Source organism: Juglans regia, chromosome 8 (genome assembly GCF_001411555.2).
Source record: "Juglans regia cultivar Chandler chromosome 8, Walnut 2.0, whole genome shotgun sequence".
Classification (NCBI taxonomy): Eukaryota; Viridiplantae; Streptophyta; class Magnoliopsida; order Fagales; family Juglandaceae; genus Juglans; species Juglans regia.
Window position 1 is genome coordinate 24436756 of NC_049908.1, and position 22010 is coordinate 24458765.

The 22010-nt window shown below is 36.7% G+C and overlaps 3 protein-coding genes across 14 annotated transcripts; 2 read left to right on the forward strand and 1 right to left on the reverse strand.

The window, feature by feature from the left end:
- The first annotated feature begins 1995 nt into the window (after window positions 1-1995).
- LOC109000151 (rRNA biogenesis protein RRP5-like) lies at window positions 1996-7733 on the forward strand. 4 transcript variants are annotated; one of them, XM_018976982.2, is made up of 9 exons: window positions 1996-2229; window positions 2322-2467; window positions 2622-2705; window positions 2804-2904; window positions 3351-3504; window positions 3930-4004; window positions 4142-4612; window positions 6296-6370; window positions 7061-7732. In XM_018976982.2, the coding sequence occupies exons 1-7, from the start codon at window positions 2088-2090 to the stop codon at window positions 4181-4183; spliced, it is 744 nt and encodes a 247-aa protein (XP_018832527.2). In that variant the 5' UTR covers window positions 1996-2087; the 3' UTR covers window positions 4184-4612; window positions 6296-6370; window positions 7061-7732. The 4 variants fall into 4 exon arrangements, with proteins under 4 accessions (XP_018832527.2, XP_018832526.2, XP_018832524.2 ...); XM_018976981.2 differs by having other exon boundaries at window positions 6293-7733; XM_018976979.2 differs by having other exon boundaries at window positions 6296-7733.
- Window positions 7734-8421: 688 nt separating this feature from the next.
- Window positions 8422-15918, reverse strand: LOC109000149 (protein FAR1-RELATED SEQUENCE 5-like). Of its 9 annotated transcripts, none has more exons than XR_001997670.2 (12): window positions 15641-15917; window positions 13726-13804; window positions 13540-13638; window positions 13375-13464; window positions 13187-13289; window positions 13066-13100; window positions 12892-12990; window positions 12749-12815; window positions 12575-12664; window positions 9479-9712; window positions 9325-9399; window positions 8422-8801 (listed from the first exon to the last, which is right to left on the reverse strand). XR_001997670.2 is itself a non-coding variant. In XM_018976974.2 (9 exons), exons 2-9 carry the CDS (start codon window positions 13783-13785, stop codon window positions 11490-11492), a joined length of 1725 nt encoding a protein of 574 aa, XP_018832519.1. In that variant the 5' UTR covers window positions 13786-13804; window positions 15641-15915; the 3' UTR covers window positions 10561-11489. The 9 variants fall into 9 exon arrangements, 5 of the variants coding, with proteins under 5 accessions (XP_018832519.1, XP_035549085.1, XP_035549086.1 ...); XR_004802243.1 differs by lacking the exon at window positions 8422-8801 and adding an exon at window positions 9188-9219; XR_001997671.2 differs by lacking the exon at window positions 8422-8801 and having other exon boundaries at window positions 9243-9396; window positions 15641-15918.
- A 76-nt stretch (window positions 15919-15994) lies between these two features.
- LOC109019872 (rRNA biogenesis protein RRP5-like) lies at window positions 15995-21803 on the forward strand. The gene is made up of 13 exons (XM_035693190.1): window positions 15995-16186; window positions 16619-17255; window positions 18028-18088; window positions 18406-18551; window positions 18642-18825; window positions 19141-19239; window positions 19480-19853; window positions 19963-20139; window positions 20724-20820; window positions 20901-21062; window positions 21130-21360; window positions 21440-21523; window positions 21600-21803. Exons 2-13 carry the CDS (start codon window positions 16630-16632, stop codon window positions 21708-21710), a joined length of 2352 nt encoding a protein of 783 aa, XP_035549083.1. The 5' UTR covers window positions 15995-16186; window positions 16619-16629; the 3' UTR covers window positions 21711-21803.
- Window positions 21804-22010: the final 207 nt, after the last annotated feature.

The following is a 22010-nucleotide window of genomic DNA, read 5'->3' on the forward strand; positions in this document are numbered from 1 at the left end:
AGTATTAATTTAAATTTAGAATAGAAAGACAACAAGATTGATACGCAGATTGATACGCAAACTTACTAGTATAAAACTCTTATATATATTCAGCCCCATGCACTGTACGTCCATCTTCTTCTTCTTCAAGCTCTTAAGCCCTAGTTTTAGTTATCTTTATACCTTCAGCACGCCCCAACCTCCAAGGGACCTCACCGGCAGCCACAATCACGCACGCAGAGCACCTCCAAGCCACGAGAACCAAGCCACCGCCGTACGTCCAAACAGACCCCTTCCCCACGTTGCTGCCTCACCCTTCCTTCACAAAAGACTACACAACCAGATCGGCGTCACGGCCACTGCAAAGAAGCCGTTGGATAGAACTCCTCTACGTCCGGCAACACAGAACTGCAGGAAAGCCACCCAAAGCTGTCGGGAATTCCACCGTAAGTCCCCACCACCTTACAACTCCTCATCCTTAAGCCACCACAAATCCGCACCGTGGCCCATGCTACCCAGCCACTGTCGCCAAGAATTGGCCCCTCCCTCCACCGTAAACAACCAACGAAAGTCCTCTGTTTTCCAACCTCAAAACAGTGCAGCCTCTCACGATTAAAATCCTCCCAGACTTCCACCATCGAACCCAAGAGATCCATCTTGAGCCCAGCCACAACCGAGGTAGGAAACCACCGACGCAAGCCGTGTACGTGTAACGCGGCAGCAACGACCCAACGTGCCCACAGCTCCTGTACCTGCAAACAGCTCGAAAACACCTCCCACGTTCACCGTTGCACCGTCTAGCCCCCGCTACTCGCCAGAAAGTGAGTGTCCACCATTGGGCGCCGCCCAGCCAGTCGACGTCCAACACCATTGTCCGCAGCCCTCACGTTGCATGGTGCGTAGACCTTCTATCTATCTCTCGGTCAAGCTCTCTCTCTCTCTCTCTAGCTAGCGCCTAGCTAGGCCAGTTTTGAGCCACCGCGAACCACCATTATGTCGCCCTCCTTCAGTCACACAAGTTCACGTCAGCCTTGAGTTAGAGGCTATGAGTGTATGGGCTTGCATGACATATCGTCGAGAAATGATACACAGTAGTTGTGAGTGCGCAACTTTTATACAGTTATTTTAAAAAAAAATTGCATAAATACAAAACTTATATGAAAAGAAATTAATTTTTTAATAATAGATCTCACTTTTATTTAAAATGACTGTACGGTACTTATACACTTCACGATTATATGTAGCATTATTACTCATATGAATTTATGGAAATTGGGTCATAAAAAATACTTCACACGAATTAAACTATATTATCTTATCTCATCTCATATATTCATTATAACTTTTTGAGTTGTGTAGTATTTATTTAAAAATTTAAAAAAATTATAATGAATATATGAAAAATATCACATGACCCAAATTCACATCAGGCAGTTACATGCTGGTTGCACACACCGGTGATACGTAGCAACTCTCTTTTGGATACGGAGAGTGGTTTCGTTATATAAAATCAAAGTATCTCATCTTATCTTATATATTTATTATAATTTTTTTAAACTTCTTGACAAAATATAATAAACAATTCAATTTTTTTAAAATTTCAAAACAATAATAATATTAAAAAATAATATTATAATAATATTTTATTCACCTCATTTAAAATCATTTCATTTCACTATCTAAACAAGTCTTGAATATTGGATTTATTTTTATATATTTTATATTTTAATTTTATTAGGTGAGGATCTTTACGAAAATAGATCTGTAGGACAAGATTTGGTCTATGAAGGTAAAGCAGAGATTGAACAAAACTTTTGAGTTATAATTTTGATAGTAATAAGATTTGAGAAATTTTAATAAATATTTTTACATATTTTCGTTTATGATTTTAATATTTTAAACGATTTTATTTATAATAAATTTTTTTTAATTTGGTTTTAAAATAATAAAAACTTTTAGCACCAAATTTTGGATTTCATAAAAGTGACTTGGTTATTGATCTTGGGAGAGCGGGGGTGTTACATAGGAAGACCTGCTAGATACTATAATTTTTCTAAGCCTCAGCCGTATTCCTTATCCAGGTTGACAGGTTGCAATCACGGGACTCCATGGCTTCCGAGTTGAAGTGGGTTGAAGGAATTAGCATTGGCAGTGTCATCGAGGGAAAAATTCAGGAGGTAAAGGATGTTGGAGTTGTTGTCAGCTTTGAGAAGTATGTGGACGTTTTTGGTTTCATTACCCGCTATCAATGTGAGATGATCTTCTCCTCAAGTTTCGATTATTTTGTTGAATTATTGTTGTCGTCTACCTAATTTCTTATCATTGCAATATAATGTTTACAGTAGGGGGAACCACTGTGGAAACAGGCTCACTAGTTCAAGCCGTAGTTCTTGATGTTGCCGTGGCAGAACGCCTAGTTGATTTATCTCTAAAGCCAGAATTTTTTGGTGAATCCAGAGGAAGAAGTTTAAAAAGCCAATCTCATAAGGTCATCAAATTCTGTGCTTTTCATCTAGGGTCACTTTTTAACTTTTGAGTCTGGTGTGGAATAGGTGTATCTTCTTTCTTTTATGTAAGGTTTTTATGTGATTATTTATATTTTCTTGCTTATTTTGACCTAACATTTACCATTATGGTTTCAGAAACGCAGAAAAGAACCATCCATGGACTTGGAAATGCATCAAACAGTAACTGCAATTGTGGAAATAGTGAAAGAGAATTACTTGGCAAGTGTTTGATTATTGTTTGTGTTGGTAGCTAGGTAAAATTGTTCACATATATTCTTAAGCTCTTATGTTTCTGAAATGCATTGTGCCCAATGCAGGTCCTTTCAGTACCAGAATGTGATCATGCCGTAGGATATGCATCGTTATCTGATTATAACAGTCAAAAGTTCCCTCAGAAACAATTTCTGATTGGACAAAGGTAAACTTTAATTTTGATGGTTAATAATTTAAAGCTACTTTTTTTTTTCATCCATAGGACCACACAAATTGGTCATTGTCTCTTCCAAAACTGTATTAATCCTTTCCTTAAAATTTGCTCACATTGTATGTCTTGAAAGCGCACTTGGCCTTAATGGTTTACACTTTACATCATCTCTGTATAATTGTATTGTTCCTTTGTGTATTACTATTTGCCTAATTTCTGATTATTATTTATTACTCAACAAGAAGTACAAGTAGCTTATTTGACACTTTTTTATAACCATTCAATGTGAATTTGTTTATTTGCTTCTTGTCAATTTTTCTGTAATTTGTGTTTGTCGTTTTTGAGTTTTAAAGATGTATTAATCTGTTGTGTACAATGACTGGTCTTATCGCTGATTATTACTCATAAAGAAGTAATGTGAGTTCTTTTTCTTGGTGTAGTGTCATTGCCACTGTTATGGCTCGTCCAAGCCCTTCAACGTTTGGGAGGTTGCCTTTGTTTCTTAATAAGATGAGTCAGGCCAGTGAAACATCTTGGTCAAAAAGAGCCAGAAAGAAGTCTAGCTTTAAAGTCGGATCACTGGTTCATGCGGAGGTAGATAATTCAGAGTATTTTGTGATATTCTAATCATATTCTTTTATAATTACTGCTGAATTTACTCTCCCAAAAAAATCACACAAGTCCCGACTTTCTTTTCTTTTCAATGGTTGGTTTGTAACTACTAGCTCTTTGGGGTTGGCTCAAGTGATAAGAGCGTTAGTCATGGACTTTGGTGGTATACTCTCTCAATGTCCAAGGTTCTAACCCTTGTGTGCAAATAATTTATAGAGCCATCGGGTTGGCGGAGTTCCTCCTTGAACTATCCAATGTGTATTTGCGGGAAATTACTTACCAAGTACCTGTGCACTCCCTGGATTAGTGGGGACTTTGTTCCTAGACACCTCCCAGTGCAAATATTAATATATTTTTTTTACTGAGTTAGTCACTGATTTTTTATTTTGTCTTATATTGGTTTCCAGATTACTGAAATTAAGCCTCTTGGACTAAGATTAAAATTTGGAATCGGGTTTCATGGAAGAGTTCATATAACAGAGGTATCGTTTTCAAAAAATTTAAGGCATTTATTTTATCACAATATTTCTTGATAAGTTATTGATTTCTCTTTACATAAATGTTATTAATTGTTTCTATTTGGCTTTTTATACACAATTTTAATTTGTCCTGTGAACAGATCAATGATGTTAGAAAAAGTCTACTCAACCTCCGGTTCTGAAACCGCACGCCACACTCCTGACGTGGCCGAACCCGGTTCGACTCTATCCTTCTCCACGTCACAGTTTACCCACGAACTGCCTCTCGAGTTCCTCTTCTCTCTCAGTCCTCTCACCGAGTTGTCCCTCAGTCCTCTCTCACCCTCAGTTTTCCAGAGACCTCTCACTCTCGCTCGTTCGCACTCAAACAGACCTCTCACCCTCGCTCGTTCGCACTCAAACCGTTCAACTCTCCCTCTTGAACCTCAGTCACTTCTACCAAACGCCTTCTTTCTCACCCCAACGCCCTCACCCCATTCAGTCCCGAATCCTAGAAAAATTCTTCATCCTCTCACTCGACAGTACTCTCCGTCTGGATTTGCTGGAAGACTAAGTCGAAACCATTCTCTCCCTCCTCTCACTCGACGTAGTACTCGACAGTCTGGACACAAGTAAGTTATTTTTTTTTTCGAATTCATTTTTAATGTCTACCTTTGTGTCAATGTTGCATCTCTCCCTCAGTGTTTCTGCATTTTTTGTGGAGACACACTTTAATGGGACTCACTTCTCAATCGCACATTTTTTAGCAAAAAAATTCAGGAAAGTCCCTCAACACGGTTACTGGTAACTACAAGTCTGTATCAGTGTCCCTTTCCTTTCTTCAAATTTTGGGAAGCTCTGTATTCAATTGTTACGGGCCATTTATCATTTATATGGCACAATAGACAAAAGCCGATTGAAAACCCTAGTATTTTGAATACTCCAATTAAAAAACCCTTTAGATTGTTTATTACACAAAATCTTTAATCTAGGTAATTGGGCACGTTGGCCGGAGGAAATGAATATTTGTCAGAAGAAATTTGGAACTCTCGGAGCTCTAAGCCAAGGAGTTCCTCTCAGTCCCCTCATCCGATGTTTGAATATGGATCTGTTTTGGCGACTGCCAAGACATATTCTGGTGGCGGATTAGGAATAACTTCTACCTTTAAATGTGGATATATCCTATGTAGCACGAAGTAGGGCAAATTTATTTTTTCATTTTATTTAGTTTTTCCTTTGAACACTACTTATTAATATCTCTAATATTGTCATCATTTATAATTATATGCTTATGAATTTCAACTATTTTGATCAATGAGTTTTAAGAAAAGCATTAAAAATTTTGTTCCATGAGAATAATGTGATGCCCTCAAAATGGACTTCATTTTTATTTTAGCTTTGTCAATAAAATTTGTGGTGAGAATTGAGTACCAACAAAATTTGGTAAAGTATTAAGTTATTTCTTATTAATTATGTGAGACAAAAAAAAAAAAAAAAACAGAAATTGAGTTCACATCCACCAATTTCTCATTTAGGTTGTTTGCACTCTTCCTTTCTTGCTGTGCATTGCTATTTGCACAGGCTACATGAGATCCTCTTATCATTTATCTTATGTTCATATGTTAGGGATGAGAAACCCCATAAGAAATTCATGAATAGAGAGAAAAAAGATAAGAAGCTTTTTCATGGTGTGCCAAAACAACTCTATATATCAACAGTAACAACTTGCAAGTAGTATAAGTTGTATAACCTTTTTTTTTCCTTTTTTTTTAATTCAACAACCCTTATCAACCTTTTGGTTAGAAAACTATATTAAAAAAACTCGAAGTTTAAAAAATCAAAAGGCATGCATTAGGAAATTAAAAGCCTAATAACTTTTGGAAAGTTTGACGGTTATCAAATTTCGTCAAGAAAAAGATGATGTGTATAAACAAAAGCAAAGCTTTGTGCTTCCATACACTTTATATTTAATAGATACCACTGTAATAGATATCACATCCATAGATATCTACTCAACATCCATATAAAACAAAAGAAAATTTTGGAAGATGCTTCAGCGTATGGTTGTTTATTTTCTCATGTTATTATTTTGTTTAGAGAGAATTCATCAAAATTCATGTCCACATCTAATCTAATGTAATAATTGAGTATTCTAGAAGAAAATCATTTCCTCCATTTTTTCATTTTTTACAAGAAAAAATCCCATGTTATCCATGTTACACTAAATTAAAGTAGTCTGAAAAACATGGACATCGTTGAAAATATTGCTTTGCTGTAGCATAATATATTGCTTAATCTTTTTATTGCTAAAGCAGGATTGTGGGGTTGGATAAAAGCAGCAAACAGATCCTGTTGAAATCAGGATTGTGGGGTTGGATCTTTAAATTTCGGTAATTTTAAGTCGACTTAGTTTTATCTAGAGATTGAGGTGATGGTTAGCTTCATATAATTTTTTTGGGAATTGTCTCAAGTACTATGCCTTGTTCTGTTTTGAAAGGCAAAAACTTTTAATAGGGATCGGAGATAGTACTATGCCCAGATGTTAGCATTCAAACTGCTTTTGCTTGTTAGCATTTTAGCATTCATTTTATATGGTTGTAGATAGATTTTTACTTGGTTTGGAGAAAAAAAATAATGTTGAATTGATGTGAACAATAGATTACTTGGTTTGGAGAAAAAAAATAGTGTCAAATTGATGTGAACAATCTAAGTTGCACTCAGATTTTATATGATGTTTGATATTCTGGTCCTACTATCTAATAATTCTGATAATGAAGCGTGTGGGTATTAATTCAACTGTTACACTTAAAGTATTTTTACGTCAATCATCACGTAGATCAACTATGGTATCGAGTCAATCATCATCATGTGTAGTTAATGATATTGAAATGGAATCACCGAGTTGTTGGTGTGGTTTGAAAGCGCCATTAAGGATCTCCCACACCCACAAAAATCCTGGAAGGAAATTTTATGTTTGTCCGAATTATGGAACGGTAATTCAATTGCCAACTTTTGTATTGCTTTAATGCATGTACAAAATTATTTATACATGAAGATTGAAATTCTTGAATTGTACACAGGAAGAAACAAGATGTCAATTCTTCATTTGGATAGATATACTTCAATCAGTAGTATCTGAGAAAAACCTGATGAGAGAGAATGAAATTCAGAAGAGGGAAGATGCTTTATTGTTGCGTAAGCATGAAGTTCGAAAAGAAAAGGACAAACTAATAGAGAGAGAGAGAGAAAATGTTGAAGAAGCAAGAGAACGAACTTCGAAGAAGGCTAGTAGAGAATAGGGTTGTACGAATTTTGTTGTGTCTATATTGGATTGTATCTCTTGTAATAGTTTTTGGTTAGTTCTGAATGTAGATGTATCATGTTAGTTTTAAATGTAAATAGAATGATCGGATCCTAACAAGTGTATGATATATTATCTATGAAGTCTAATTATGACAGCTTAGTGCTCTTCATGCCCCATATATGTTGTCTCATATATGTGCTCATATTGATATTATGTAACTCAATGGAGATTTTGCAAAGTCATAGAGATGGTGAAGACATGTGGAGATGCAATTGATGTTGCTTGTGTAGATTCTAGGCTAGGAGTTTGGCCGTTGGTGTGGAAACACTTGTTTCTTTGTAGGGATGTTATTATCATTTTTCTACATTTGGTTGATGTGGTCAGCATCTTCTAGTTGCAGTCAGTGTGGTTTCACATTTTAGATGTAATATTTATTTAGTGTTATCCTTTTGTTTATGTCTTTTTAGTGGAATATTGCTTAGTACATGATTTTGTCAGTTATTCTAATAATTTACGATTTAAGCATCATTTTCAATAGGTTACTAGCTTCTGAACTCAGTGTATGGTTTTTGATGAATGGGTATTCTCCCATGTCTTCAACTGACGAATAATTCCCATAGTTTGGTTCTCATTTTTCTATGCTCATTGTATTTGCATGTTCCTCGCCATCGAGTGGTAAACTTTTAACCAATCAAAGATCATAATATCTATGCTCATTATCACCAACTGCCAGTTTTACAAAATGACCCAATGCATGCAGTATTTATCACTGTGGTGTTTGATCGGCCACTTAAGTGTTCCTTTTTCCCTTCATCAGCTTGACTTCCTGGGTTCCTGAGAAGATTGTATTTCTAATCTAACTTTGTATACGTGATCGGCGGACTCAGCAATGCCACGATATAAGTACATTTTTTTTTAATGTTATGTATACCTGAAAAGATTTAAAAAAAAAAAAAAAAAAGCCGCTAGAAAAAAAAAAAATATATATATATATATATATATGCAAGTTATGCACAACGTTAGCATTTTATATGGGGTACAACTTAAACAGAATACATCTTGTGCTATATGGGAGACTCGGAGGTTCCCTCTCTCGTTAGCATTCATTCTACCCATTAAGATGCAGTTTCACAAACATCCATCAATCAATATATTCATCAACCAATATTCTTCACATACATAAATCTTGTGTACTAAGCTGCACCAAAGTTTGAAACAGAATACATTAAAGTACTCTAGGAGTCTTGATACAATAATGAACATATGAAAACACTCCTCTGGACACAAATGAGCAGGAGATGTAGAAGTTCCAAAGTTTGTTGACAGTATAATGAAATCCATGAAAAATTTACATCATTTGCGAGAAAACCTCAGAAAGGAAATGCCATGAACGCGAGATCCTTCAAAATCTCAATCCTGCATTTGGCTGTTGCTGAATTTCTCATATCCCCTGCTCTGTTTCTTCTATAATGGCTTCATTAAGTATAATCTCATCCACCAGTATGACCTGATCTTCTCTGTACATAGTATAATGGAAATTGAAGTTGCACTATTTTTAATCTCTAGAATGAAAGGGAATCTCTATACACTATCGTCTGAAGGTTTTTTGTTTATACATCCAAAAGAGAAACAATTTAAGGAATGTCCTTTAGAGATAGGTGTCCTTTAGAGATAGGTTTGGTCTGAATTTTTCTCCTTTGTTTTTTGCTGAATGATAAGAGAGATGGGAGGGAGAAATCTCATTCTTATTGATCGACATAAAGTAGCAATTAACACAGGTTTGTATGACTGTCCTACATCGTGTTCTATGCAGAAATCTCATCTCAAAAGCAATTAAGATAAATTCTTCTTAAGAAATTACTTCGTTAAGAGACTGACACAAGAGCATTGAAGAGTCACTTGCCTCAAATAAAATCAATGTAGCCTAGGTAAGCCCTGCAGTTTGTTTGAGTGAAACGGTTTTTGGAATTGCCTGGGATACTCAAAAACAAGAGATGTAAGCTAACAAGCATATGTTGTGGACGGGTAAGATAACATTACCTTGATGGAAAGACCTTCTTTGGAGATAAAAGCAGCATACGTGTATTCCCTCTCAACTGCAAGCTTTTGAACCTGCTGAAATTTCAACGTGTAAGAAAATACAACCCAATCCCTCCATCAAGCATATGGATATATGTGAGAGAAAAAAAAATACCACAAGTAGCAAAGCTAAGGCATTTCAGCCATGAAGAAAAATCCAATATTTGGAATTGCACATTTGATAATTGCAGAAATGACAGCCCTCCCAAGCTGAAAACTCTGATTATGTCAACACTTGTTCAGAGAATAGGAGAAGAGAAGCTATGAGCATCACTCCCACCAACAAGACCAAACAAAACACAATACACAGCAGCAAATATAGTGAAAGGTATAAGGCGGGATAATTTTCCTGCACCAATCAATAAATCAGATGAAGTTAAACAGCGAAAACAGAAAAATCTCAAGAACTGGTACCCAGAACGTGATTATACAGGCAATTGTCATTGAATAAACTATGTATTCTGTCCCTCACCTAGCATAGAGAAGAATATCATAAAGCCTGAGATGAGAACATTAACTCTTCACCTTGAGAACCTAATGAAACAGCATACAGTTTTTTTTTGAATCCCCAACCATGAAACAAGAATACTTCTTCTAAACAAGGCAAAAAACAGTTTCCAGTTCAACCAAAAAGCTTCTACTCAAAGTCCCATGCAGTAGCTGTTCAAAATTTCCCTGGCCTCCAACATATTTTTGAGTAGAACTAATACCAGCACAAAAATTGTTCAGAGTGGTTCCACCCACGTGCACAGACAAAATGCCCAATCTCTATCTCTATCTTCCACCACAATTCACAAAAGCCTGAGATCTCCAAAATATATATACAAAACTCAGGGACAATATCTATGCTAAGTTCCATCGGGCAAGCTTGGCGTAGCCTGAATATATATGGAGAATGTCAACATTATTTCTGAGATAACATTAAAAACAGAAAAATATAAATGACAAAAGGTGGACATAACCTCAGACCTCATCATTGGCCAGAAGCCTTACTTGTGTTAGAGTACTACACTGGGTTTGGATAACAACCTCCTAAACAGTAGCACCAACTTCTGATACCGAGAGGTCAACATTGTGTGATATATCGTCAAATAGATTTCTGTATGTCCAGATTGGAAAATAAAATCAATTTCATCTATTAGGAACAATATATGCATCCCAATATCTACACAAGTGTTTTTTTTAATGTAATAGCTATTTTTTTTTCTCTTCCTTGTAGCCTTCTCGACCATTGGGACCTTTCTTCGTGTTGGCGGTCTCCCTTTCCCCTAAACAACGTGCAGGCTTAATATTTTCTTATCCTTATCGGCGACGGCGACCACGTTCTGTTTTAACTTTGAAGAACCGGACTCAGGCTCTAATCCTACATACTTGTGCTCAAAGTCGTCCAACATATGAAAGAATGCATTCACATCTTCATCATTTCGAGATACATGCGTCGCAAATCTTAGACATCTTTGTACAACAAGCTCATAGCGTCGTGCATCCGCATTGACCCGTACATCATCATAACTACTCTTAACTAGTGTGTATCTTCGCATTGACCTGTACATCATCCGCATTGACCCGTTCTCTAGCAGCACATGAATGTACTTCATCTGACAGACCTTAAATGCATGCCTACAGAAAATCCCCCTCATCTCAAACAAGGCACACGTGCATTGAACTTCGCATTCGTCTTCATTAAAGTAAACAATGTACTTAACAATTTTGGATTGTCCATCAGGTGTAGAGATTTCTTCTAAAACATCGAAGGTGGAAATGCTACCTTCAGTGCCCACAAGTGAAGGGTTACATAAAAGCATCCCCCAAACCTCTGCTTGGACCTCTTTAAATTTTGCATTCGTGTATAATGACTAAAACTGCCTCTCAATTTTGAATAGGGATACACATGGGATTGTTTGGTTACAGGACTGGAAATCAACTGTCGTCTCCGCCTCCACCTTCTTCCTCAAAGCATTGTCAAATTGATCGACAAATTCTTTCAATGTCGTACCGGAATGCACATATCTGTCGAAGAAGGCGTTCATGCTTTCAGACCGTTGGGTAGTGCTCATACCAGCCCAGAATACACCTTTCAAGTAAACTGGTATCCAAAATGACCTCTCAGCGTACAACCCCTGCAACTATGAATTGTCAATAAGGTCATAGTTATGAATTAACTGCCCCCACTTCTCCTCAAATTGTTCGGCATTTTGTGTATCATAGACTGCACTCATAATTGCAGTCTTCAATCCTGCGTTATATGCCGAGTGGGATCCCAATTTCTCCAACAGTTTTCGCATTATATGCCAGAGATAATATCTATGTCTTGCATTCAGGAATACAATCTCAATCTCATTCTTCATTGCCCTATCTTGGTCTGTTATGATTGCTACGGGTTCCCGTCCATTCATGCATTCTAACCATGCTTCAAACAACCAGACGAAGGTACTTGTATCCTCACTTGAAATCAAGTCTGCCCCTAAAAGAATGGACTGTCCATGATGGTTTACTCCAACAAAGAGAGCAAACGGCATCCCATACCTATTTGTTAGGTACGTAGTATCGAACGTGATGACGTCTCCAAAATACTCATATGCGGCCCGACTTCGTGCGTCAGCCCAAAACACATTCCTAACTCTAAACTCATCATCCACGTCCATGACGGAAACAAAGTCATCATTCATTTTCCTCATTCTCTTAAAGTAGCCATTTAGTGCTTCACCACCTCCTTTACTCATTCTCAAGTATCTAGCTTTGTCAATAAAATTCCTATAATCTTTCTCTTGGAAAGCTAAATTCTCAAACCCCCCAACATCAGTCACAAGTGCTTGAAAATTTTTATTCATCCAAATACCCGCTCTGTCATTCAAATCGAGCATTCTCTGACTATATTCATCCAAATGTTTGTGAGATCTAAAAAATCTAGATTTTTGTGGGCTAACCGTACTGTGATTGTGAACAAGATCAATACTGGTCAACACCCATACCCCATTCACAAACCGAGCATTTATCTTTGCCTTACAATCAGTTTTTGTCGTTGGCCTTGGCTTTGATAAATTACTGTGGCTAGGATAATACTTGCCGCCACGTGCACAGCCAATTGTCACATACTTCACACTCCCATCCAGATCTCTCTTCGTTCTTCTTATGATAACACCAAAACCCTCTTGTTTGGCGTATCGTTTGTAATAGTCTAAAATCTCTTTATCAGTAGCAAAGTGCATACCAGCGTTTGGAGGCTCAACTCTATTATCATCATCTGATACTTCATTCACCCCCTCTGCATCTGGCTCTATATTTATGTTGGATGAAGTTTCTGACAAGAAAGATTGCATGGTTAGAAAAATTGTATTTTTACTATATTTAGTGGATGTTAACTGATATGCATGTAAATTTAGACCTTCTAAATTCTGATGGGGTACAGAATTGGATGGCATAGTTGGCACACGTAGTGGCATTGCCAAATGCTGCATATTTCGAGATGCCCGTTATTCAGTAAGGAAAATATAGAGGTACAAGAAACAAGAATAAAAATAGACTCACATGAACTACCTGGGTTGTATCTTCACCTCGTCTCAACTCCTCCGAAATACTCGACAAAGGGGATGGCATGGTTGGTCCAAAGGGTGGCGGTGCCAGATGCTGCAAAAAATCTACTTTGTTACAATGACTCAAACCCACGCATTAAACATAATCAATATCCATTGTACACTTTACCTGGCTACCCCAAGCATATGGATGTGGATATGTTCCTGAGAATGAAGATTGCATGGTTAGGAACAATATATGTATTTTTAATATATTTAGTGGATGTTAACTGATATGGTTAAAAGTGTACCTCCTAAATTCTTTTCAGCTACAGAGGAGGATGGCATAGTTGATGACTCACTTGCGCAATGTGGGTAGGGCATAGTTGGCACACATAGTGGCATCGCCGACTGCTGCATTTTTCATAATGCACGTTATAAGATAAGGAAAATACAAAGGTACAAAAAACAATCATACAATGAGACTCAAATGAACTACCTGGGTTGTATCTTCACCTCGTCTCAACTCTTCTGGATTACTCAACAGAGGGGATGACATGGTTGTTCCAAAGGGTGGTAGTGGCAGATGCTGCAAAAAATCTCTATTGTTAGAATGACTCAAACTCATGCAATAAAAAAAATCAATATACTAAAATAGCTTTACCTGACTACCCCAAGCGTACGGATTTGGATGTGGATATGGATATGGATTTGGAGGCATCATATATGGCAAGTTATATGGATTTACATTTCCATAATATCCCTATAATATATAAATAAACAATGGATTAAGTAAATGCTAACAATATCCCAGGCTGCGATATTTTCAAATAACCAATGTGTAGCATACCTGGGTTCCTGAAATCGATGTAGAAGGCCTGGGTGGCCTTCCATCTTCATCTTCGCCCATCACGCAATTTATTCAATATCTATTGATGAAACAATATTATATCAACATAAGAAATCCCACAACCTACATTCACAAGGTATAGAAGCTAAGGGCTGGAAAAAAAACCTGCATATGTCCATCGTTACTCTTTTAAAATTTATTTTAAAAATTTAAATGAAGCTTGTTTTTATAAAATAGAGTTATAAGAATATTATTATTTTATAAACATATCTTCCATTTAAGTAGAATTATGACAACAAAATTGTAACAAGTATGTGAGTCTATCGTTACTTTTTTCAAATATATGGAAAGAGAGAAAATGGGTCAACGAACAATCTAAGTTGGGGTAGCATTTTTTTGTTGATTTTTTAAATTTCACATTATCTCTTATGCTTTAATGTTTTTAATACGAAAATCAAATTATCTTCTTTTCATTTCATTCGAATATTTAACGGGTGCGATCACCTTCTTGATGAAATAATTTCGGTATCATTTTCATGGATATGAGTAAATCATTTGATAATATAATAATCATTTTTAACTGCAACATATAAACAGAACTTCTAGGTAGCCCCAATAAATCTAATCTAAACTTTTACAACTCAATTAAAGATCAGTTTCATATAAGAATTACGAAAGCATTTCAAGTGATCTTTCTAGAATCCTATAATGCTCATGACATTTTCTAGAATTATTTGGTTGCTAGGTAGTCACTGGAAATCACCGCAATTGAGTAGTTTTTTTTCCAACTTATTATTTATTGTTGCCTTAATGTATTCCCAACGGGATAATTTTCGCCGGAATAGAGTTTCTCAGCATTATTTTCATTCATTTATTGCTTTGAATCCCTAACTTGAAACAAAAGGGTCTTAACTTCTAGTATAACATTTTATTATTTTTCAGATAATGAGTTCATGCACCTATAATGCCAAGACAGCATTGCTAGTGTATGGTGTTAAGAAAGAACCAAAGAACCACAACTAGCAGCAGCAAAATTAAAGGAAAATACGCAAACCATGCACTTCACAGTAAAATTGCAGCAACTACAAGAATTTATAAATGATTACACATAATATATGCATTCATTAGAATTACACACAATATATGAATTGATTATCAATTAAAGAGAAAATAAAGCATCAATCCACCAATACAAACAACCCCATTCAATATATGAATTGCTAGTGTATGTGACATGTTTGTCTTTGTTAAAGTTCCTATAATTCTCACTTATTAAAGAATTATAAGAAATTCCTATAATTCTTAGAAGCAGCAGGACAGGACAGAGGACAGTGAAAAAATTAGAGACTTGAGATTGGCATTACCCAAATGAATCCTATGCTAAACTATTTGTCTAGACTGTCCCACATTTGTTAATAAACTAGTTTTCCATTTACTTGCACAAAGGCAACAAACAACCCCATCCAACTAAACATTAGTGGACCAATTTGTTTCACACAAACTATTGTACAGCATATATAGCCTCATACATAGCAATAAGGATGGCTTAATGGGACCAAATTGTTTCCAAAACTTTTTTTTTTTCTTATAAGTAAAAAATTCCAGAACTTCTAAAGATAGTTTATTTTTACTAGAGAAAATAAGGGCCAATTATTTAGCATTCACAACCAGTTGACCACTGCTTGCAATATCGATGGTGTCTCCATAAATATTTTCGGATGTTATCAACAACCCAAAAGCTCCACAAAACACAGATCAAACAACATCAAATCGGCTCATTTCAGATGTTATCAACAACCAAAAAAACATACAACATCAACAACCCACAAAACACAGATTAAACAAATAAGAATGGATCTGATCGGAGATGCAACGAAAAGAGAAAAATAAAAATTCATTTTCTTTAATTTCTTACCCTTGCAAGACGACCTACGGTGGCTCTCGGCAGCAGCAAACCAGTGGAGGACTAAAGCGTGCGGAAATGGTGAAGTTGAACAAGCTGTACAAAAATTCAAAACCCAGTGGAGAATATTTGTCACTCGGTGCCGCCGTGATGGAGCCACGCACTTCCGGAGTGATGGAGACGCATGGGGCTGGCAGAGGGTGAGGCCGGCGGCGACACGAGCTGGGGGAGTGGAGGAGAGAACACGGGGGAAGGAGGGGGAATGATTTCTGAGACGAAGCAGAACGCGGGGCAGGGGGGTGGGGATTGAAATAAACTAAAGAAGACGCACGTTTTCATTAAAAAAAAAAAAAAAATTACACGTCGGATGGAGTGCGGAGGATGGATGAACAGTGGGCAGTTGCATAGATGAACTCATGATGTTAATGGTCTGGAAGACCCATTTCGTAACTTAAAAGGTTGGGCAACCTGTGACTGCAAGGATTATTGCAAAAGCTAAGCAATCGGATAAAAAAAGCTACCAATGGGATCTATCATTGAAACCTAAGTTACTTACAGGTAGAGAATATGTTTATAATTTTCCTTCTGGTGATCTATCTTAAAGCTATCTCAGTTCTCATGATCCGGTGACAGTAAAATCAATTGGGCTTGACTTTAGTCTTCCTCTTTTAAATTATGTGATGGGCTAGAATCAAAATGCTGTCCTTACTTTCTTTTCTTTCATGCTTGTAATTGGTATATGCTTCAGGCTTGCCTAGTCTTGTTTCTGACCCTCACTGTTTTAACTGCAATACTGACACTTCAGCTTCTCTTCTTTTCTTGTTTTCTCTTGCTGAGACAGCAATGCATTAGAGCCTTAGAGGGAAAGGATAATTTTTGGCATCTTAACTCAAAAAATTATGTTGTAAATTGCTTTAAATGTTCTAACTTTGCATCCATGTTTGCTGAAGTTTATTGCCTATGAGATTCTAAGCTGCTATTTAAATACAGATTCCTTTGAAATGGAGGACAAGCTTATGGCCAAAGATGTTGATTTTTCAATTAGACAATGCATCACTGGTTATGTGTATAAGGTGGACAGTGAATGGGTTTGGTTAACAGTATCTCGAGATGTGAGAGCTCAGCTTTTTATTCTTGACAGTGCACACGACCCTAGTGAACTAGAGGGATTTCAGAAACGCTTTCATGTAGGAAAAGGTGTCTCTGGTCATATTTTAAGTATTAACAATGAGAAAAAGCTGATACGGTTGGTTCTAAGTCCTTCATTGGCTGTCTCTTATGGAAACGTTGGTGGTAAAGATGATTTAAAGACGAACAATTTGAATGATGTTACATCTCATGTTCATGAAGGAGATGTTGTGGGTGGAAGAATATCCAAAATACTTGCAGGTATTGGTGGATTGCTCGTGCAAATTGGTCCTCAACTGTATGGTAGAGTACATTTTATGGAACTTAGAGACACATGGGTGCCTGACCCATTATCTGGATATTACGAAGGTCAATTTGTCAGATGCAAAGTGCTGGAAGTCAGCCTCTCTTTCAAGGGCACTATTCATGTTGATTTGTCATTACGTTCTTCTTTAGATGGCATGCTTACTCAGTCTCGTGCAGAAGTCTGTGACATACGGTAAGTAGTGAGGATTGCTAATCTGATCAAAATTAGAAGTTTATACTGTTGCTTGGTGAGGATGGATGGTTATGCATGGGTAGGCAATATTGTTTCTTTAGAAACTAAACCTTTTGTTTCTTATTTTCCATTTAGCATTGTACTCAATGTAGAGCTTACCATAGCAATAGAGAAGTACGAACATCGTAAACATGCATGAAAATTGTTGTGGACATTGATGGATGGCTTTTAATTACAACCAACTTTGGTGCTTCAGTTATTGTTAAGATATTAATATAAATTAAAAATGCTTTAAGCCTCATAAATTTTTTCTGTAGTGTGCAAACCACTTGCAAGAAAGGATGGAGTTATCAGGGAATCAGGGATGAAGCTAGAAACATTCTGGGAGGGGCCAGGCACTGCTCAGAAGTAGCATAAACCCTTGCATTTTGTCTGTTGTCTTTCAAAGCATTGGAGGGGCCTTGGCCCCCTCCCCTTTTTCTTTGTCCTTATGAGCAATTTCATATTTTCTGGTGGATCTCTCATTTTCTAGGATTTGATTTAGTTAATCAAAACATTCTCTCACCCCTTCAATTATAGTAATAATAACAAAAAACTACATATTTTCTATAACATTTTGGGAACATCTGCTAAGAACTGTCAATGTGTATCCAAGATGTTAAAAATATGTCCCTCTTGCAGTTTTCCTTATTTATACTCCTTTATCTAAGCACGACATTTTTTTATGATTTTTTTTGTAAGTAAAATGAAACCATTGTCTTGTGATTTACAGGCATCCTCCTTCTAAACGTGTTGAAGAGATTGAGGAGCTTAATCCTAATATTGTTGTTCAGGTACTGGATATTTTTATAGCTTTTAGGGGCCGGGAGCTTTGATCTTGATACAAAACAATGTCCTGCTTTTTTGGCAAACTCTGTCCCCATTATCTTAGTCGTATTCAATCTTGTTGAGACAAATGGGATTCAGTAGGCCGGTGGAACCTTCACCAAGAAATATTCAACATGCAATTTTCAGTTTTTGCTTAATCTTTTATTCTTTTCCATTGTCAATCAAGTGCCTCCTCTGATTTGTTTGACTCATGTATAATTCACATTCCAATCATGTAATATTGCTTCATTTTTATAGCTGCTTATTTGATCATGCTTGATAGGGTTATGTGAAGAATGTTACATCGAAAGGATGTTTCATTTGGCTTTCTCGGAAGATTGATGCCAAAATTCTTCTCTCAAACTTATCTGATGGATATGTTGAGAACCCTGAGAAAGATTTCCCAGTTGGAAAACTTCTGGTTGGCAGGTAAGTCTCATTTGTCTTTCTTACTTGTTGGTTCAAGTGATATGTAGAGGTGTAGATAGATAGAGCAATGAACTGAGAATCCTTGTGCAGGGTGTTATCCGTTGAGCCTTTATCAAGGCGAGTTGAAGTTACCTTGAAGACATTAGGTGGAAGCCGCTTACCAAAATCTGAAATTAACGATTTGAGCACTCTGCAAATTGGAACTTTTATTTCTGGCAGAATCAAGCGGGTGGAGTCATATGGTTTGTTTATCACAATTGATGACACGAACTTGGTAAGAAATAAGCTATTCACTTGAAGTTAAGTCATTAAAATAAGGCTCTCTGGTTTTCTGGAGCTTGGAAATGTCCCGGGCATTAAGCAACTTCCTAAATTTTTTAAAAGTCAACCTTTCTTTTTTAATTAATCGGGATTATTTCAGCTGGATGGTGCAGGATCTCTTTAGTTATAAAATATATAGAAGTTCTTTGCATTGTTGTTGATTTTTCAATTGAAAAATATGTGGTTTTGGGTCAATTAGTTTCCCTTGGATTGTCATGTATGCACCTTGACTTGGAATTTGCGTATTGATGCTTATTGCTTTGCATAGGTTGGATTGTGCCACATGTCAGAGCTTTCAGATGATCATATTGATCACATAGACACTAGATATAGAGCAGGGGAGAGAGTGACAGCGAAGATAGTACAGGTGAACACATTGTATTTGAAGAATTGTTAAGAATCACACTGTCATTTTAAATGGGGGGAAGAGGTACAATACTTTGGATTATCTTTGAATCATTGGTAGTTTTGATTGGCTGTCGGTGGGTTGTATCAACCTCTTGCAACTGAACGATTTGTCAAAGTCACCAATATCATTAGGATGTTTTTCTTACTTGGTCAGTAATTTCATAGATTGATTTTCTTATGTATTTTGATTATGTTTCAGGTGGATGAACAAAGGCGCCGAATATCACTTGGGATGAAAGATTCTTATATGGGGGACACGATTGATTTTCAACTACCCTCACAACAAGACCCAGATGAAAGCATTAGAGACAATGATTTTACTGAGTTGCTAACGTTTCCGGGTGGCAGTTTGCTAGGGGATCAAAATATGGATACTGAAGGTGAAAATGGAGACTACCCAATTCTTGCGCAAGCAGAATTGAGGGCTTCCGTTCCTCCACTTGACATCAGTCTTGATGACATTGATCCCAATATGGATAACTTAGTAGGTCAAGATCAAGAGAATATTGATGAGGCAGGCACTGTAAATAAAAGGAACAAGAAAAAAGCAAATAAAAAGGCAAAGAAAGAGAGGTCATTCCAATTTTTACACTTTCCAGTTTTTGGTCAATTGCTTTTTCTAAGATTAGTGCTATATTTTTCATGTTTCCATTCATTTTAACTTGGAAAATAAACTGAGCAGAGAGAAAGAAATGAGGGCTGCTGAGGAAAGACTAGTGAAGAATGATATACCAAGAACTGCTGATGAATTTGAAAAACTGGTTAGAAGCTCTCCTATTAGCAGTTTTGTTTGGATAAAGTACATGGCTTTCATGCTCTCTATGGCTGATGCCGAGAAAGCCCGTTTTATTGCTGAAAGGTATTATTTGAGCTATTTGCTTCTTACTTTTTTATTCTGGCTGCTTCCCTCATATGCAATTACTTTATTTGCAACTCTATATGACTATCTCTGCTATTGGAGGTACCCCCACTTGACCCTGCCCTCATATAGGTCGACCATGGATTCATTCCCCACTCCCCTTGAACTATTATAATCGGTCTGCCATATAGTTACTTCTGCTGGGTTTAATTGGAATCGACCTGTGTTACAAAAGAAAGGATATGGACCTCCTGGTTCATGAGACTCCCCATATATCAACTAGTCATGTTTATTACAGAAAGCCTCATTATCTGCTAAGATTGCATATTTGCCACTAACTCTGCTCTGGTTTTTTCATGGGAACGGCTTTCTAAATACATTTATAGATATTCTAATGGGCTGGGCTTTTTGCATTGCATGGTAATGGTCTCTATCTCATATGGCACTTTCTTGTGTTGACGCAAGCTGCTTAGCTTCCAACAGCAACAGCAATGATGTTTTCTAGCAGTGCACGGTAGGATGTTGTGTTTCTAAAAATATGTTTTGCAGACTTTGACTATGATGTTGCTGTTTGCTTTTTGAAGGGCCTTGAACACAATAAACTTCCGAGAAGAGAATGAGAAGCTTAATATTTGGGTGGCATATATTAATTTGGAAAATGAATACGGAAATCCTCCACAGGTACTAGAAAATACGTTTTTTTCTTGCTTTCATCTTCACTGTTCTTGAATTGAGTTTTATTAATTGGTGTCTCTCTTCAGGAAGCTGTTATGAAAGTATTCCAGAGAGCTTTGCAGTATAATGATCCAGAAAGGGTTTATCTAGCACTTCTGGGAATGTATGAAAGGACTGAGCAACATAAATTGGCTGATGAGCTTCTTGACAAAATGATCAAGAAGTTCAAGCATTCCTTCCAAGTACTTGTATTGTCCCTCAATCATTTTCTTTCCTTTATCAAAATATCAAGTTACATATTCTATGGAATTTTAGGTTTGGTTGAGATGGGTACAAAGGATCTTGAAGCAAAAACAGGACGAGGTTCAGCCTGTTGTAAGTCGTGCCTTATTAAGCCTTCCCCGCGAAAAGCATATCGATTTTATCTCACAGACTGCTATACTTGAATTCAAATGCGGTGTTCCTGATAGAGGAAGATCCATGTTTGAAAGAATTCTGCGTGAGAGTCCAAAGAGAACAGATTTGTGGAGCGCTTATCTCGATCAAGTACAGATCCTTCTCAATGTTTACCATCCTTTTTTGTTTGATCATGTCTTAGTTTACATTCTTGTGTCAAACTTGGCAGGAGATTCGACTTGGAGATGTGGAAGTGATACGTCCTCTCTTTGAGAGGGCAATCAGTTTGAACCTCAAGGATGGAAACATGAAGGTGTGTACAATTTATATATAAATATATATATATATATATAGTTCTTACATGGGTGCTTCGTTGTTTTGATTTGCAGTTCTTATTCAATAAGTTTCTTAAATACGAGAAGTCTAATGGTGATGAAGAAAGGATCGAATATGTAGAAAGGCAGGCAATGGAGTACATACGCCAGAGCAACCTGGCCTGATTTTTTCTTCCGATCTGAACTTTTATTTGGCAGATGTTCTCTATTCGAATAGTTAGGTTTTTATGAGAGTAATGCATATTCTGGTTCAAATGTTCGGAATATTTATATTTTTTAAGAAAATATAGACGCATGTACAAAGGTGATGACTGTTTGGAATAGGGATGTGCTTTGGGAAGCCCTTCCTTGTATTGTATGGATATAATAGAGTTCATTCAGGGCTCTATAAGTATATATGATTAAGGTTTTCTTAATGATTGATCAGAACAGGCAAAAGTCATAGGCACAAGGATTGGAGGAGGA

What these genes read in the sequence shown, in the direction of transcription:
- LOC109000151 (XM_018976981.2), top strand. Translation starts at nt 2,088, where the DNA reads ATGGCTTCCGAGTTGAAGTGGGTTGAAGGAATTAGCATTGGCAGTGTC. An exon ending in TAGTGAAAGAGAATTACTTG is followed by an intron (nt 2,706 to 2,803) that starts GCAAGTGTTTGA and finishes TGCCCAATGCAG; the next exon opens with GTCCTTTCAGTACCAGAATG. An exon ending in CAATTTCTGATTGGACAAAG is followed by an intron (nt 2,905 to 3,350) that starts GTAAACTTTAAT and finishes TTCTTGGTGTAG; the next exon opens with TGTCATTGCCACTGTTATGG.
- LOC109000149 (XM_035693192.1), bottom strand. Translation starts at nt 13,785, where the DNA reads ATGGGCGAAGATGAAGATGGAAGGCCACCCAGGCCTTCTACATCGATT. An exon ending in CGTACGCTTGGGGTAGTCAG is followed by an intron (nt 13,465 to 13,539) that starts GTAAAGCTATTT and finishes GATTTTTTGCAG; the next exon opens with CATCTGCCACTACCACCCTT. An exon ending in ACCCCATCAGAATTTAGAAG is followed by an intron (nt 12,665 to 12,748) that starts GTCTAAATTTAC and finishes CTTTCTTGTCAG; the next exon opens with AAACTTCATCCAACATAAAT.
- LOC109019872 (XM_035693190.1), top strand. Translation starts at nt 16,630, where the DNA reads ATGGAGGACAAGCTTATGGCCAAAGATGTTGATTTTTCAATTAGACAA. An exon ending in GGAAAACTTCTGGTTGGCAG is followed by an intron (nt 18,552 to 18,641) that starts GTAAGTCTCATT and finishes ATCCTTGTGCAG; the next exon opens with GGTGTTATCCGTTGAGCCTT. An exon ending in AATACGGAAATCCTCCACAG is followed by an intron (nt 20,821 to 20,900) that starts GTACTAGAAAAT and finishes GTCTCTCTTCAG; the next exon opens with GAAGCTGTTATGAAAGTATT.